This window comes from Bos javanicus, chromosome 26 (genome assembly GCF_032452875.1).
Source record: "Bos javanicus breed banteng chromosome 26, ARS-OSU_banteng_1.0, whole genome shotgun sequence".
Classification (NCBI taxonomy): Eukaryota; Metazoa; Chordata; class Mammalia; order Artiodactyla; family Bovidae; genus Bos; species Bos javanicus.
Genome location: NC_083893.1, coordinates 41,120,774 through 41,137,471, shown reverse-complemented (window position 1 = coordinate 41,137,471; position 16,698 = coordinate 41,120,774). Strand labels below are relative to the sequence as shown.

At 37.5% G+C, this 16,698-nt stretch overlaps 1 protein-coding gene across 11 annotated transcripts in view; it reads left to right on the top strand.

Moving 5' to 3' along the window:
- Positions 1–16,698, top strand: part of ATE1 (arginyltransferase 1) — a 161,047-nt gene that overhangs the window by 102,809 nt on the left and 41,540 nt on the right. Inside the window, exon 11 of one of the 11 annotated variants that reach the window (XM_061403691.1) lies at positions 9,678–16,697. The exons of the other annotated variants lie outside the window; for them this stretch is intronic. Coding sequence (XP_061259675.1) covers positions 9,678–9,881 — 204 coding nt within the window. The 3' untranslated portion in view covers positions 9,882–16,697. Of the gene's footprint in view, positions 1–9,677; position 16,698 lie in introns of those variants that run through there. 11 annotated transcript variants of the gene reach the window in all.

Genomic DNA, 16,698 nt, shown 5'->3' with positions numbered 1-16,698 from the left:
ACCATCATCATCTTCATCATACAGCACATTAGAGCCATTCTTCTCCAATGAGGAAACCCAACTATCAGAACAACTCGCTGTGTGAAGTTCAGTGATTAAATGGCCCTGTGTCTCTAGAATACACCTACTGACTTGGGATACAAATTTTAAAATGAATTTTTATCTACATAAATTGAAACATATATAACTCTAGGAGGTAATAAACCATGACTTATTTCATAGTGGTTTACAGACTAAACATAATGGTGATGGTTTGATTACCTTTACTTTTCATTTCTTTTTTTTTAAATTTAGGACAATTTAAAAATTATTTAAAGTTTAAGTGAGTATAGTTTGTCAGGCATTTTTGGTCAGAATAGTACCCAGGTGATGCTGGGCAGTCTCAGGATATCACGTCCAGAGTCCCCTGAAGTCAGTTTGTTCCATTATGGGTGACGGTTCAGGTGGACTCTACCAGGTTGCTCCACTGTAGAGCTGGTGTTTTTCCCTTTGTAATTAGTAAGTAATCTGTGGGGTCATCCTTTGAGACTGTGAATAATTGTTCCCCCAACCTTTTACCCTGTGGTAGAATTTTTTCTTTTTCACAGTTTCATCTGAACATTAGGACTGTAAAAACATGTTTCATAACCCCAATTGTCTGCAGATATTTAAAATTTAATTATGTATGCATTCCTTTAATGAAATGTTGTTGAAAGTTGGACTACAAATATATTTTCTTACTGAATTTAAACATTACCATTTCATCAGAAGAAAGCAGAGTTAAGATCAAGCTCCCGAAGATGGAAAAGCTGAGTTTAAATCTTGGTTTCATGCCTTATTATATGTACAGACTTTCTAAGCCTCAGTGTCTTTTATCTGCAAAATGGGCATAATCACCACTCCTTAATAATATTAAAGTTATTTATTTAATTAGAGACATACTTTTTACTAAAAATAGGTGACTTCGGCTTATTGAAAGAAAAAAATTGAACATTTATTTAGTTCTTTATTTGAATTCTATCTGAAAATATGAATTTTCTTTATTGCTCCCAATACATTTGATTAATTCTGGTTTTTTGATATTTTTATATACCCTTCAGTTAAGGCTAGATATTTGCTTAAAGTGCTTTGGAAAGCTTACATTTCATTCTGTCTTGTGTGATCCTTTGTAGTCATCTGGTAAATTCTTCATGCTGTTGTTACAAGAAGGAGACTCAGATTCTCATAGATTGTACTATTTCCCAAGACTAAAGTTGGGTAACTGGATGAAGGCTTAATTTATGTAATGATAGATTTCCAAATCCATTGCTCAGAAACACATAGTGAAGATTGAGGATAGTTAAAGTTCCTTTAATAAACAGTCTACATGAAGATAAAATGAAGTTAGCAAGGATGGAAACTGTCATAAACTATTACAGTTGTGTTGGAAATTCTGGAACCAAGTTAAATTGACTCCCACTGGCCAAAATATGAACAATTTGAGCATCAAAAAGGATAACTGTAGTGAACTGAAACGCATTAAATATCTTTAGACCTATGAGCTCGTAAAGATACTGAAGAGTCAAGTTGCTGGAGTTTGTGCTACGTACCACATTGTAGCACTTAGCTGCTACATCACCAGAAGCCTGTAGATAGCTTGTAGACCAGTAGCTTCCATACATACTCAGTGCTCCACACTTTTAGGCTCAAAACCATAGAGACACCATAGTTTCAGGCTCTGCATAATAGTAACTTCTCAAAATTATACTTTCCTACACTAGAAAGTTGTGTATTTCAACTTCAATCTTATTTATATTATTTCTAGAGAGTTGTGATGTAGTAAGCTGACAAGGTAATTATGATGTTTTAACTTATCCAAACTCTTATTGGGTGGAAAGGTAGTAATCGCTTGCTTAAAATTTTAAGATAATATACTTTTTGTGTAGGTCAAAGACAGTACTGTTATAGAAGAACTTTATTTTAATGGTGTAGCTGTTGAAAACTTCCTTTTGTATATTTAAGTTTTTAAAATACATATGTTTAAAAAAAGGCTGAGGCTGAAAAATTGATGCATTCAAGCTGTGGTGTTGGAGAAGACTTTTGAGAGTCCCTTGGACTGCAAGGAGATCAAACCAGTCAACCCTAAAGGAAATCAACTCTGAATATTCATTGGAAGGGCTGATGCTGAAACGCCAGTATTTTGGCAACCTGATGCCAAGAGCTGACTCATTGGGAAAGACCCTGATGCTGGGAAAGATTGAAGGCAGGAGGAAAAGGGGATGACAGAGGATGAGATGGTTGGATGGCATCACCAATTCAATGGACAAGAGTTTGAGCAAGCTCGGGGAGATGGTGATGGACAGGGAAGCCTGGCGTGCTACAGTGCATGCGGTCACAAAGAGTGGGACACGACTGAGCAACTGAGCAACAACATTTAAAAATTAAGTCCGAAGTAACACTTTAAAACCATGCATAAATATATTAAAAATCCTTATGTCATAAAGATTTTTTTGTGTTTGGTGCATGTGTGGTTTTGTAATGGGCTGAAAATAGATAAAACTATGACATTTACAAAGACATTGATGTTACTATGCTCCTAAGGATCTTTGTAATTCAAAATTCTATTCTAACAACATTAATTGGGCTTGGATCAATAATGGTATTTTAAGGTGGACGTCTTAGACGGAATGAAGAAGTGAGGTTTCTCAAGTTGTCATCCAGGATGATTTGGTGTTTGTAAGACAGTAAATTTTTCTCAATAATTTATCTAAAATTCTGTGAGTGGACTTGATTTGCTCACCCTGTAAATAACTGTGTTTAAATTTAAACTGATGTGTCCTTCATAATTGCATAACTGATCATTTAGAAAGGAAGTAATGTGTTAGATATCTTTTTGTCATGCTGAAGTGTAGGCCCTGCACAAAACTGTTCTACTAACCTTCTGCCAAGCCCTTTCTTACAGAGACACACAGGATACTGATGACATTCAAGGGGTAGGATGTAAATTCTACCAGGACTCCTACTGCTACACAGTTGAGAGGGAAAAGGTTATCCTTAACTTGAAGCATTTAAGTCATTTGTGATGAATTTTCCATCAGGCAGAAAAAAAGGAATGATTACCAAAGATCACACCCCTGGGATAAATATAAGGTTATAGCTAACTTCTTATTTCCCTCAGGGGTGTAATTAAACAGACTTTTACGATTAAGGGTTTTAGGCATTGAAAAATGTTTACTGGCAAAAAATAATAGCGCCAGTTAGAGACATGATCAATCAGACACAGCTTACTGACTTTATTAAAGCTGTGGATTTGCTGTAAACTGTTTTTGAGCATTTGGTCGACTCGGTATATCAATTTAAAAAAGAATATCAGGGGGATAAAAGCCAATAAAAGGTGTTTTAAAAGGTCCGGATCTGAAATAATTAGGCAAATTTTCATAAAGGGGAATATAGGATGTTGCTGACACATTTGAGGTATTTATACTTATATCTGGTTTTAGCTTGGGAATTTTAACATAAAAGAGTTTGAGTTTCTAATCTTGGCTTTACCAGTAATTACCCTTAAGTTGCTAGAATTACCACACATTTTAAATATGATAATGAAACTGGATTTTGACTAAGGAGTATATTGACTAAGGCTCTTCTGGTTTTCAAATGGTCTGATTCTCTATTTTTAAGAAATATAATTTGACACAGTTTAATTTAATTCAGTAAATATTCAATAAGTATTCTTTGAGAACTCAGTCCATTGAGGGAATTCTGCCAAGGCACAAGGCATGCAAAGAAATGATGTACTTCGGGCTGTTGGGCAACTCCCAAGTTGAGATTGTGAGAGGTAGAGGAGTGGTGGTCCAAAGTGTGAGAAGCACAGCATGTGAGCAGACAGCTCAAGGAGATCGTATGGAGTTGTAGGGTGGATTTCTCTAGAAACCCAAAAGACCCCAACCCTGACCCTCCTAATCTAAATAAGATTTCCTCTTGTGCTATTTCAGGTTGCTTTTTCTTCACGGTATTTGCCATACTCTTTAATGATGTTTCCCTATGATTATTTCCTTAAAGTCCTCTCCCCTTCTAGACTCAATGGTCCCTGAGAACTAAAATGTTACTGTTGAACTGGCAATGTTACTGTGTGCTGTGGCGTGCCCACGACCTAATCATGCAGCCTGGTGTGGATGGCATTTCTTAATTACCTGCTGACTGTAGGAATGAGAGCTCAGTTGGTGGTGAGGTCAAGCAGAGGCCAAGGAAAGCTTGGTAAAGAAGCAGTAGGCAGCGTTTAGGTTTGGCCTCAAACGTGCAGTAGGCATGTAGACCAGATGGGAAGTCACACCAGGCAAAACAGCCTGTGCCTAGATGGGAGTCCCCCAGTACAAGTATGCGGGGCGAGAGAGTAGGCTGACAGCAGGCTTTGTACTGTACACGCAAGATCCCTGATGTCTGTAAACCAGAGTGCTTTCACAAGAAGTCTGTGAATCCATATGCACAGTGTGGGTACAGATTAATAAACGTGAGTATGGTGCTAATTTTCTACAAACGTATGTAGGTTCTGTTGTGATTAGTAAAATCCAAACTCATTTAAAAGCATGAATGAATTTGTAATGGATTTTTATTTTGTATAATTTCTCATCAAGTGAAACTAAAATTATGTTATCTAATAAAGGTCTATGAATTTTTTGTTTGTTTGCTTGCTTTAAAAGGGTCATCCTACTTCCCTGTAGATTTGGAGAGCCAGTAAAGGGTTTTAAAAATAGAGAATGTACACAATCATTTCTCCCTGGTGTCATTAGGAGGACAGTTTCAGGAGGCAGAGCTTGAAATCAGCCTTTCTCACTGTCATGCAGGTGAGGATTACTTTACCTCTGATGGTGCAGAACCAGTGATTCCAAGGGCTGTTTTGTAAGCAGCAGCCTAAAAAGGCAAACCCCTGAACTGATTGTTCTGACCAATATGGTGAAGGCCAAATTTAGTTTACACGTACATATACATATATGAACATTTATATGAATATTTCATTTTATAACATATTAAAGAAGTTTTGGGTTTTACTTTTTCTTTTTTTCTTACATTATTGTCTTTGTCTTCATCTTTCATTATATTTCTTTTTTTTTTCCCCTCATGCTTTTCAACTTATGACCCTTCGGGTTGAAATTAAATTTGGGCTGTAAGTTGACTCCCTGAATCTTTTCTTCACAAGCTTTCTTTGTATTTTCTAAAAGAAAAAAGATTAACCCAGGGTTTCCAAAATAAAAGCAAAGATTGTGATTAAAACTGAATTAGACTCTTTATGCCCTATTATTTGCTAATAGTTAAATAAATAGCCCAGTCTTAAGGAAGATTTAAAGTAAGTCTTGGAGCCTTTGCGAACCCTTGGATTTTAATTAAAGAAACACAGAATACCATCACTTTCTGTTTGTCAGTGGAAAAAATATGTATTTTTAAATTTTCAAAGCTTAGCCCAGCAGCACATGGAGTACATCTGTTGGCTTTCAGAATTTGGGGAACACAAATGGATTCAGATGTTTAGGCCCTTTGTCTTCACTGGGCTCAGTTCACCTCGCCAACTGAGCGTGGCACAATCCAAACACAGTTTCTGAAAACAGAGCAGCTCGAGTTACTTCTCAAGCACTCTCTTGGGGACTGATAAAGTCAATCTCTGTTTATGTAATGAAATCAGGGAGCAAGGGGTCTGCTGTAGTACTTTGTGGATGGGATTCCATTGGTGTTGTCTTTCAGGGAAAAGACTGGATTTAATAAGCCCTGTTCTTACCCGCTTTCTTTGGAGGCACAGCCCACTCTGATGGATTATTTTGAACTATTTTTGTTTATGTAGTATTAGAGCCTCTCTTTAAGCAATTGGTTTTAGTAAAATCAGTAGGTTTATTGTAGAAAAATGGGATACTGATAACAACGTTACCTGATAAAAGACTTAAATGTCTAGTTAAACTCTCTTTTTTTTCCCCAGTGCTACTGGTGGTCACTGTGGGTGAATGTGTATGTGTGTATTTAAATAATAATGTCTTTCTAGTGTTCTTACATTTTAATTTAACTTGAACTTTTAAAACAAACTCTGCTGGTTTATCCTCAAGTACTCAAAATCCTCCCTATTTTTCAAAATATTTATAAGTATTCTTGAGACTGAAATCTCATAAAGATCTTTGCTTCAGGACCAGAGTTCAAAGGAAAGTTGGTTTGGTTTTAATTTGAAAACTGTAAAAACAAAATACCCTCAAAATGGCAGGGTGTGAATTGGTAACTTCAATTTTATTGCAATCGGCCAGGCCCATCCCCAGATGTTTCCAGTTAAAAGGCAAGAATGCTAACTTGGGTGAATGTCATATGAAAGTATTTCTTTACTATTCTGATTTTTTTCTACGAAAAATAACAGTCTCAAATCCTTTAACTTTAATGAAATAAATAACTTCTCATTTGCATGTTTTTTAAACTCATACAAAGACCCATGTAATATTCAAAGAAAATTTTTACATGTCATATGTAGTCCTGAATGCATTGGGGTTCACATATATCCTTTTAAAATACCCCTGTAAAAAAAAAAGATTTTTGAAAGAGATTAAAGCCCTTTAGAAATTAAAATCATGTTCTTCTGGATTCATTGTAATCAAGAAGTGGACCTGCTAACATTGTGAATTTGTTTTAAAAGGTGTATTTAGTAATTTCATTGCTTTTTTTCAGGATTGTTACAGGGAATTTTCCACTTATAATGTAAATAATGTTTTTCTTTTATTTTTGATCAGTTGTGCATTCAGTTGTAAGAAGTATTTCTATACGAATCTAGATAGGATGAGATAAAAGAAACCAGAATGTAACTTGAAAACCATGTGTTTCATAATATTTCTCAGGATAATACCAGGTTACAGTAAGATCCATTCATGAACTTGAAAGTTGCTTTGAACACATTCTGTATTAAAAAGAAAGATGCCTACTGGTAATAAATGTGAATTTATGGAAATTGGCATTTGTTCAGAGAGAAGATGGAGTTATTCTTTATGACTAACCTGATGTTAACATTTTGAATGTAAAGCAAAATGTGCATTTATTTTTGAAGCTTCCCAACCCATAGACACAGGACTGCATACTGTCTGTAGAGCTGAAATAGTTCTTTCTAATTTCATTTTCCATTTGGTGAAGTTTCAACAGACATGTGTTTGGGAACTTGAGGGCAGACATGGTCTATGTAGGTCTTAGGTCTGCCCACACTTGGCTGTGGTGTCTTGATTTTTCTTTCCAAACATGGTGCTACTCAGATCTTAAGACTCTGCAGAGGAGACCCCTTCGGAGGAGTCTCGAGAGAAAGCTGCTGGTTTTACCTTTGTGCTCTAAGCACGTGTTGCTTGTAGTCCTTGGTGCTCTTCTCAGAGGTGTGGCCTGTGCTGGGCTTCTCTGGCTGCGTCTTGGTGCTTCCATAGCGTCTTTGTGCCCTCCACCCTACGTTCACCACTCGTTGTGAAAGGCATTGGGGCACAGCTGCCTCCTTTTCCCCAGCAGACAGTGGTGCCTCACTGGGCTCATTTCATCTCACCATCCTCCATGCTGAGCAGAGTCCCTGTGCGTATTGGACTCCTCAGATTTTTAAGATTTTTTTGAAGTTATTTTGAAAATACTTTAAAGATGTGTTGAATATTTTTAAATTAGGTATAGGAAGAGAATGAGAATCAAGGGTCTGGCTCTGAGTTCATCACGCCCATTTAATGATCTTAGGTTTTCTCTGTGTGATAGAAATTATGTCCATTACTTTTTAAGTCATTATAAGATTTAACTCTTGGTATGCAGTACCATGATGAGGGCTGTGTTCCTAACAAACACAGGAAGGACTCGTTATTACTGTTACTGTCCTTACCAACCAAAGTGACGCAGCTCAGCTCTGAGCAGAGGAAGAGGCCTCTCCCCAAGCAAGTCATGCTTCCCCCTCTTTTTCTTAATATGAAGCTTAATATGAAAAGCTGTACGTTTCTTTAAAGGAGAGTGTATGCCAGTGAAATAAGTAAAAATATTTTGAGAGGGGGAAAAAAAAACCAAATTGACTTGAACTAGTAGTTTCTAACCTTCTTGAGTAAGGCAAGGGCTTCCCAGGCGGCGCTAGTGATAAAGAACCTGCCTGCCAGTGCAGGAGACATAAGAGACACAAGTTCGATCCCTGGATCAGGAAGATCCCCTGGAGGAGGGCATGGCAACCCACTCCAGTATTCTTGCCTGGAGAATCCCCATGGACAGAGGAGCCTGGTGGGCTATAGTCCATGAGATTGAAAGGAGTCAGACACAACTGAAGTGACTTAGCACGCACACAGTTCTTACATACCCTGTCATGGTAATGTTCTTGTACTTTTTTCTATTTTATGTTTTTACACTTTTAGTATTTTCCCAAAGGTTGAGAACTAGTCATAAACAGTGACAGTGTGGTGGAGGTGCATCGTAAATGCAAATTCAGCAAATACTGATTGATTTGTGTGTGCCACATTAAAGGTATGAAAGCGTGTTAAAAAAACACTTGCTGTGTTTAGAGAAAGGGAGAGGGAAGGGCCAGGCAGTATGTACTAGGCTCGTAGTTCATCCTGCCGTCACTTGCAGCAGGTTTGGGGATGCATCTGTGAACAAATCGGACTGAAACCCCTGATGCGTCATTCTAGCCGGGAGTTTCCTGTAGATACAGTGAAGAAAGTGAACAAGAATGTTGCAAGTCCTAGGGAAGAAAAACAGGAGAAGGGGATAGTTGAGCTTCACTGAGAAGATGACAGCTGAGCAAAACCTTAAAGTGGGTGACGGAATTAGCCATAGGAATACCCGTAGGACCAGAAAAGAGGACAGTCAGTGAGACACCCTGAGGTGGGAGCAAGCCTGAAGTGTTCCAGGACCAGCAGAGAACCCCGTGTGGCCAGGGCAGAGTGGTGGAGGAGGAGGTAGAAGACAGGCCAGGAAGGTAATGAGGGCTGCGTCACGTAGGGCTGCTTCAGCTGTGTCCTGGGTTTAGTCTATATTCTGCCTCCAGTAGGGAGGATGGGAATGCAAACAAATACTCCATTTTAAACTGCTATATTTAAAATGGATAGCCAGCCAGGACCTTCTGTACAGTGCAGGGAACTCTGCTTAATGTTACATGGCAGCCTTTATGGGAGGGGAGCTTGGTGGAGAATGGATACATGGATATGTATAGCTGAGTCCCTTTGCGGTCCACCTGAAACCGTCACAACATTGTTCATCGGCCATGTGGTTCAGTCGCCTAGTTGTGTCCAACTCTTTGCAACCCCAGGGACTGCAGCACGCCAGGCAGGCCTCTGTGTCCTTCACCATCTCCCAGAGTTTGCCCAAGTTCATGTTCATTGCATTGGTGATGCCGTCCAGCCATCTTATCCTCTGATGCCCTTTTCTCGTTCTGCATTCGATCTTTCCCAGCTTCAGGGACTTTTCCAGTTCAGTTCACTTCAGTCACTCAGTTGTGTCTGACTCTCTGTGACCCCATGGACTGCAGCACGCCAGACTTCCCTGTCCATCACCAACTCCTGGAGTTTACTCAAACTTGTGTCCGTTGAGTCTGTGATGCCATGCAACCATCTCATCCTCTGTCCCCTTCTCCTCCTGCCTTCAATCTTGCCCAGCATCAGGGTCTTTTCAAATGAGTCAGTTCTTTGCATCAGGTGGCCAAAGTATTGGAGTTTCAGCTTCAGGATCAGTCCTTGCAATGAATATTCACTACTGATTTCCTTTAGGATGGACTGGTTGGATCTCCTTGCTGTCCAAAGGACTTTCAGGAATCTTCTCCAGCACCACAGTTCGAAGGCATCAATTCTTTGGCGTTCTGCCTCCTTAGTCCAGCTTTCACAGCCATATATGACCCCTGGGAAGACCATAGCCTTGACTGTATGGACCTTTGTTGGCCGAGTAATGTCTCTGCTTGTCAACACACTGTCTAGGTTTGTCATTGCTTTCCTGCCAAGAAGCAATCAATCGTCTTCTGATTTCATGGCTGCAGTCACCGTCCACAGTGATTTTGGAGCCCAAGAAGAGGAAATTTGTCACCACTTCCACCTTTTCCCCTTCTATTTGCCATGCAGTAATGGGGTCGGATGCCATGGTCTTAGCTTTTTTAATATTTAATCTTAAGCCAGCTCTTTCATTCTCCTCCTTCACCCTCATTAAAAGGCTCTTCATCCTCATTGGCCATATTCCAGTATAAAATAAAAACTTTAAAAATAATAAAATATTGTCAGTAGATTTTGTGGTTGCTGGGACTTTTGGGGAGAGGAAGTAGGGAGCAACTGCCAGTGGGTACAGGGTTTCTTTTTGGGATGATGAAAATATTATGGAATTAGATAGTGGTGGGGCTTCCCTGGTGGCTCAGATGGTAAAGAATCCGCTTGCAATGTGGGAGACATGGGTTCTATCCCTGGGTTGGGACGATCGCCTGGAGGAGGGCATGGCAACCCACTTCAGTATTCTTGCCTGAAGAATCCCTATGAACAGAGGAGCCTGGCGGGCTACAATCCATGGGGTTGCCAAGAGTCAGACACGACTGAGTGACTAAGCGCATAGCACAATCTTATGGATACTCTAAAAACTCACTTTAAAAGGGTAGATTTTTATGGATTGTGAATTACATATCAGTAAAAATGCTGCAAAAAATTGTCAGGGCTTACTGGAACCATGTTTTTGTTTTTGTTTTTTTGCTTCTCTTTTAACTAATTAATGTAACTGTTGCCTTTGAAAATTCAGATTTCTAACTATACCTTAACTGAGGGAAAAATCTCGTGTTATTGACTGTGTTTTCATTAGAAGTTAAAGTATTTTAATGTGTTTTTTTTTTCTATTATCTTTATTATTTTTTAAATTTTATTTTATTTTTAAACTTTACATAATTGTATTAGTTTTGCCAAATATCAAAATGAATCCACCACAGGTATACATGTGTTCCCCATCCTGAACCCTCTTTGCTGAGATTGTTAATGATTGCGAAATCAAAGTTTTCTAAATACACCTTTTATGTGCTCTTTAGCTATCTGTGTTCACTATTATTCAGTAAGCTATGATAGATGTTTTTAACCTCTGGCTATCAAGTAAATGTAATTTTTAGGCCAAAATTCTGACTATTATATTTTTCTAAACTAAGATATTTGACATGTAATTTATTTTGTGATTGTTTAATAGTGTAGAAAATTAGATCAGCATGATAAAATGTTCTTCAAATTATAGTCTAGAGCATGGAAGTAAAAAAGAATGTCCATTCATTCCATTAACCAAAACCCCAAATTGTGTGCTGTCCTCTTCCAGAAGAAGCAATTATTTTTAATAGAAATGGATCAAGAAATGTTTTCCCCCTTGTGTTTTAGATTTAACTTTGGCATTTCCTCGAATTTTAATCTGTGCCACCTAGTAAAGTTGATTGAAATATTATGACTGTATTTTACTTTTTTCTTTTTCCCAGGGGGGAGGTGTAGTATAATTTGTGTTTTCACAAATAGTCTATGTAGTTTCTTTAAAGAAAATAGAATCACTGAACACCCAGCTGCGCCCTGAGGAGAACCTCCCCTCTTCTCCGGCAGCTCACGTTGCAGGGCGCCTTGTCTGTCTGCTTCCTAGTGCTGAAACAGTGCCGGTTTGTGAATAGCTCCAGAAGTTACAAATCACGCTTTGCTGAACTTATTTCTCTTTGAGGACTTTGGATTGGGTAATTACCCCTCACCAGAAGTGTTTAATAAAGAAAACCATGCATTTCCTTGTCGTGTTGAGGCTTTTTAGCAGACAGCTTTTGCCTTTTCCAGGCTTCTTGTCTTGAACTGCATCATCCTCTCCTGTAACCTTTGCTCTTAGGGACCCTTGCTTGGTAAGGTTTCATGTGGTGCTGTCCTTGTTGACTGGGGTTATTTTGTGGCGAGGCGGGGCGGGGAGGGTTGGGGGAGAAGTAGGAGTAGGGAGAAATCTTGAGTTCATCTTCTAACATGTAGATCAAACTGAAAAGGGTGTTCTAAAAAATTGTAAGATAAGCCTGTCAGACCAATTACATTTTCAAAATTTTGAGTACTTTAGAAAATCCGTGGTAACTCAGATTTCTTATTTACAGAAAGTCAGCACCCTAGGAGAAGATTAATCTGCTTTTGCCTCATTGTCCAATATGAATGAATGTACTTAGAGGTTGATTAAATATTTTTCCTTCTGACCATGGGGAAGTATGTCCAAATCCTTAAGTAATTGCATTCTTAATACAGACCTTTCTCATTTTCTTACACTAGCTGGAAAGTCAGGGCAGCTTGCAAGCCTCTGCATTTTCCATTTGTGTGATGGCAACTTTAGATTGAACTGCAAGCAGTTCGGTCACGTAACTCTCTACTGGCTAAGTTTAGAAAGCATAACATTTCAAAGTGGTTTATTTCATGAAATTCTTGGCATTCTTTGATGGCTTGAGACAATATTTGAAACACTGAAATAAGCCTGTACTTAGGAGAAAAATAATGTTTTTACCTAATCTAAAATTTTGATTTTAAATAATCAGAAGTTACAATGTATACATTTATGGTTTTTCAGTGAGATAACCTGAGTATTTAAAGAGTTAAAAATAAAATATCTATTATAAGCAAGTGTTGCCTTAGAAGAACATTGTAAAAATATAGGAGCTTTGGACAGTTGTGCCTGATCACACTTCATACATTCTTATGTATTTATCTTTCTCCAGGTCAGTAACTCCCAGTAGACTGTGAATTATCTAGAGATGTGCCAATTTGTTCATCTTTTTGTTCCCAGCATCTGGTGCCTGTCACAAAGTCAGGAGTCATTTAGCGTTCATTGACTGAATATTTTTTATTGTCAGCATATTGTTAAATCCAGGCACTGGGTTCAGGTGGCTGCTGTTGAATCAGCATATCTGCATGGAATATGTCTGTTTTTGTCTTAAAGACTCACAGTTGATGGCTGATTTCCCCCCAGAATTTGATCTGTGCATCTTAGTCAGCATTTAGTTCTGCCTTAAATTAGAAAATGGTGTCATTTGTATATTTTGGGTTTCTTTTTTTCTTGTTTATTTTTTAACTTAGAATGATATATTTTCCTCTTACTAGGAATTCTCTTGGGATTCTCTTTTATATTGTGTGATCACAATAGGCAAGATATACCATCCATTTTTATTACTGTTTCCTTGTTCATATTGGTGGTCTTTTGTACTAAACAGTCCTAGAATAATTAAGTAAGAAGAACTAGGAAATTGTGCAAATGAACAATAAGAGGGGATTATCTCTACCAGATATTATATTAAAATATAATATAGAACTTTAATATTTAAAACTATATGGCACTGGTATATGAGTGGGACTTCCCTGATGGCTTAGACGGTAAAGCGTCTGTCTACAATGCGGGAGACCTGAGTTCGATCCCTGGGTCGGGAAGATCCCCTGGAGAAGGAAATGGCAATCCACTCCAGTACTATTGCCTGGAAAAATAATTAAGCAAGAAGAACTAGGAAATTGTGCAAATGAAGAACAATAAGAGGGGATTATCTCTACCAGATATTATATTAAAATATAGAACTTTAATATTTAAAACTATATGGCACTGGTATATGAGTACACAGACAGAAGTATAACAGAATAAGTAGAAAGTCCAGAAAGAGATTTAAGTATAATTGGAAATTTAGTAAGTTATCAAAGACGTTTTAAATTCTAAATCATCAGGGAAAATGATACTTGTTTAAAAAATGCTCTTGAGGCCACTTGGTAAACATCTGAAAGAAATTAGGTTGAATCGTCTTCTACCTTACACCAGAATAAATTCCAGGTGGAGCATAAATGTAAATGTAAAATTGTGAAACCATAAAAGTACTAGAGAAAAATCATGAAAATGTTTTTATAGTCTTAGAGTGATAGAGGCCTTTTTATTTATATTACAAAACCCAGATGCCATTTAAAAGAAAATGATAACATTTGACCATTTATTAGATTTCTACATGACAGAAGAGCATAGCACACACAGTCAAAAGACAAACATGGAAAATACAACATAGTTAACAAATTAAGGGTTAATTTCCTTAATATATAAAGAGTTTTTTGATTAGTAGGTCTGTAAGCCTAACAACAAAATGAGCCAGCTTTATAGAGAAGGAAATACCAATTCCTTTAAACGTGTGGAATGATTCATAATGCAAATTAAAACCACAGTGAAATGCCACTTCTCATATTGGCAGATATGGAAAGTTTCAGTAGCACACTGTTGATAAGGATATGGGGAAATCAGCACTTGCATGCACACCATTGCTGGTGGCAGTATAAATCCACACAGCTCCTGTGGGAAATCGTTTTGTGCTGTAAAACCTAAAACCCTTATACCCAGCAATCCAGTTCAAGGATTTATCCTGGACATACGCAGAGATAATGTGTTTACAGGAATATTTATTTTATCCCAAATGGTTATGCCGCTTTGAACCAACAGTATTCAAGTTCTAGATGATCCAGAACCTTGCCAGAACTTGGTCTTCTAAATATTGTAGTGGGAATTGTGGTGAGCCATTGCAGTGGGAATTCAGTGGTATCTTATTGTAGTTTTGAGTTGCATTTCTGGTAACCGATGTTAGGTTTCTTAGACATTCATATATCTTTGGCAAAATGGTTTAAGTCTTTTTGCCTTTTAAAAAACTTGGATTGTTCCTATTAATGACTTGTTAAATTCTTTGTATGTTTTGGATACAAATATGTTGTCTAATACAAGTTTTATTAATATTTTCCCCAATCTTTGGCTTGCCTATTTATTAATAAGTTTTTGAAGATGGTATAATTTTGATACAATCCAGTTCATCAGTTTTTTCTTTTATACTTATTGCTTTTTGTGTTCTAAGGAATCTTTGTATACTCTAAAGTCAAGAAAAGTTAATCCTTTTTAAAAAATTTCTTTAGCTTATATGTTCGGCTCTCCCCTACCACCAGTAGATTCTCGAAATAGTCTATAACCAAAAGGTGGGGGGCGCAGCTCTAGAAGCACTGCTGTAGACTGCTGTCTGGTGTTCACATTTGTTCACGTGGACAGCACTGCATCGTACTGTCCCTCCGCAGTAAAAGTGTTTGTGAATTGGTGGAGAGAATGACATTACTTTTGATAAGGTAGGTATCAATTGAATAACTGGCTTTACTATACTTCCTAAGTATATCATTAATTCATTTCTAAATAATCCCGTGTTATGAATTTTAGTATCAGGTGAGTGTGTCCACCTGGACCTGCCCTGTCTGGGTGACCTTTACTGCTCTGAGGCAGTAAGGCATCAGCAGTGCCGTGAACACTGCAGGAAGATCAGAATCAGAGACCTGAGTCTGGTCTTCATACTGTCTGCCTTCTGTCCTAGTCAGCAAGCATTCCCATTTCATCTAGAATAAAGTCTAGAACATGATTTCTGAAGCTGATCCACGACCTACCTTTCTATTTCTGCAGTGCTCTGCTGTTTCTGTTTCCCAGCGTTACATTTGTTTATGCTGTAATCTTCATCTAGATTGTTCTCATTCCTTTTCAGCCTGTCCCAGACTTAGCCAGTCAATCTAAGTCCCCATTAAAACTCCATATCCTCCTTGAATTCTCTTCCAACATCTCAAAAGCAGTAATTAATCTGTTTGTGTACATTTTATGTATAATTTCTCCATTATCTTACAGACTGCTGAATGTTTTGAATGCTGGAAGGGCGTGGTGTTCATTTTAAATATAAGTTATAGAGCACCTTTCTGACTCAAGCTGTGTAACAGTGCTACGCCCTTAAACAGGAGTAGTCTGTGTCATGAGGTTTGCACTAGGTCGTGTTTTTCAGACTCTTGAGTTTGTGACCCATTTGCTATTTATGAAAGCAGTTTTGGTGGTTAAATGGTCCAAGAGCATAATTTTTTAAAAAAATGAAATAGAATGGAAAATAGAGGATTACATAACATGGATAAGCATTATATAGTAAAAGATTTGTTCCTATTAATAGTTTTATATTTTCATATAGGTTTACTAGGTTATAATGTAAAATGTATTTCTTACTATGGGCTGTAGTTTAAAAAAAATGGAAAACCAATGTTTAGATTTAACCTCTGTGATGAATTTTGAATGTTAAAATTTAGAGAAGAGATGTTTGGAATTTTAATTAATATTTCTGAAAATTTTAACTGAATGATTTCACATAATTTGTACTATCCTCTATTAATTGGCTACCAAACTACCCTTAGAGGAATGATATTTTTTTCTTTAGTATCTGTTGTATAGTCTATTTATGAGTCTAGATTGCTCATGGAAGCATGTTGACCAGACAGTACTTTTCAGTGCATTAGAATGGAATCAATATTATCAGCTGAGCTTATGAATTTAAGAATTTTGACTAAGGGTAGTGAAATTCCACTTTGGAAAATAAATTTATTTCATGTATAAATCCGAATGCTCTCAAATACAAAATTTCACTTATCAACTAGCACTTGTGTCCACTTGAATTTGGAAGTGGTATTCTTAGCAGTCAGATCAGCAGGAATATGTTTTTATCCCAAAAGAAAGTAGAAATTCAGATCTTCTGAGTCAACACAGGCATCCCAAAGGGTGATACATGAGTTTGAGAGCCTTCAAATGTGCATTCTTGAGCTAGGAAAACAATTACTAATAGGATTGTTTAGTGTTTACAGTAAAGCTGTCCCTGGTTGACTTCATTTAAACTTGTGAGTAATACTTTCCCTGGAATTCTGGAGCCTTGCAACTAGGAAGTCACTGTGTTAGTGATGTCAGTGCCTTTTTTCTTCACTTCTC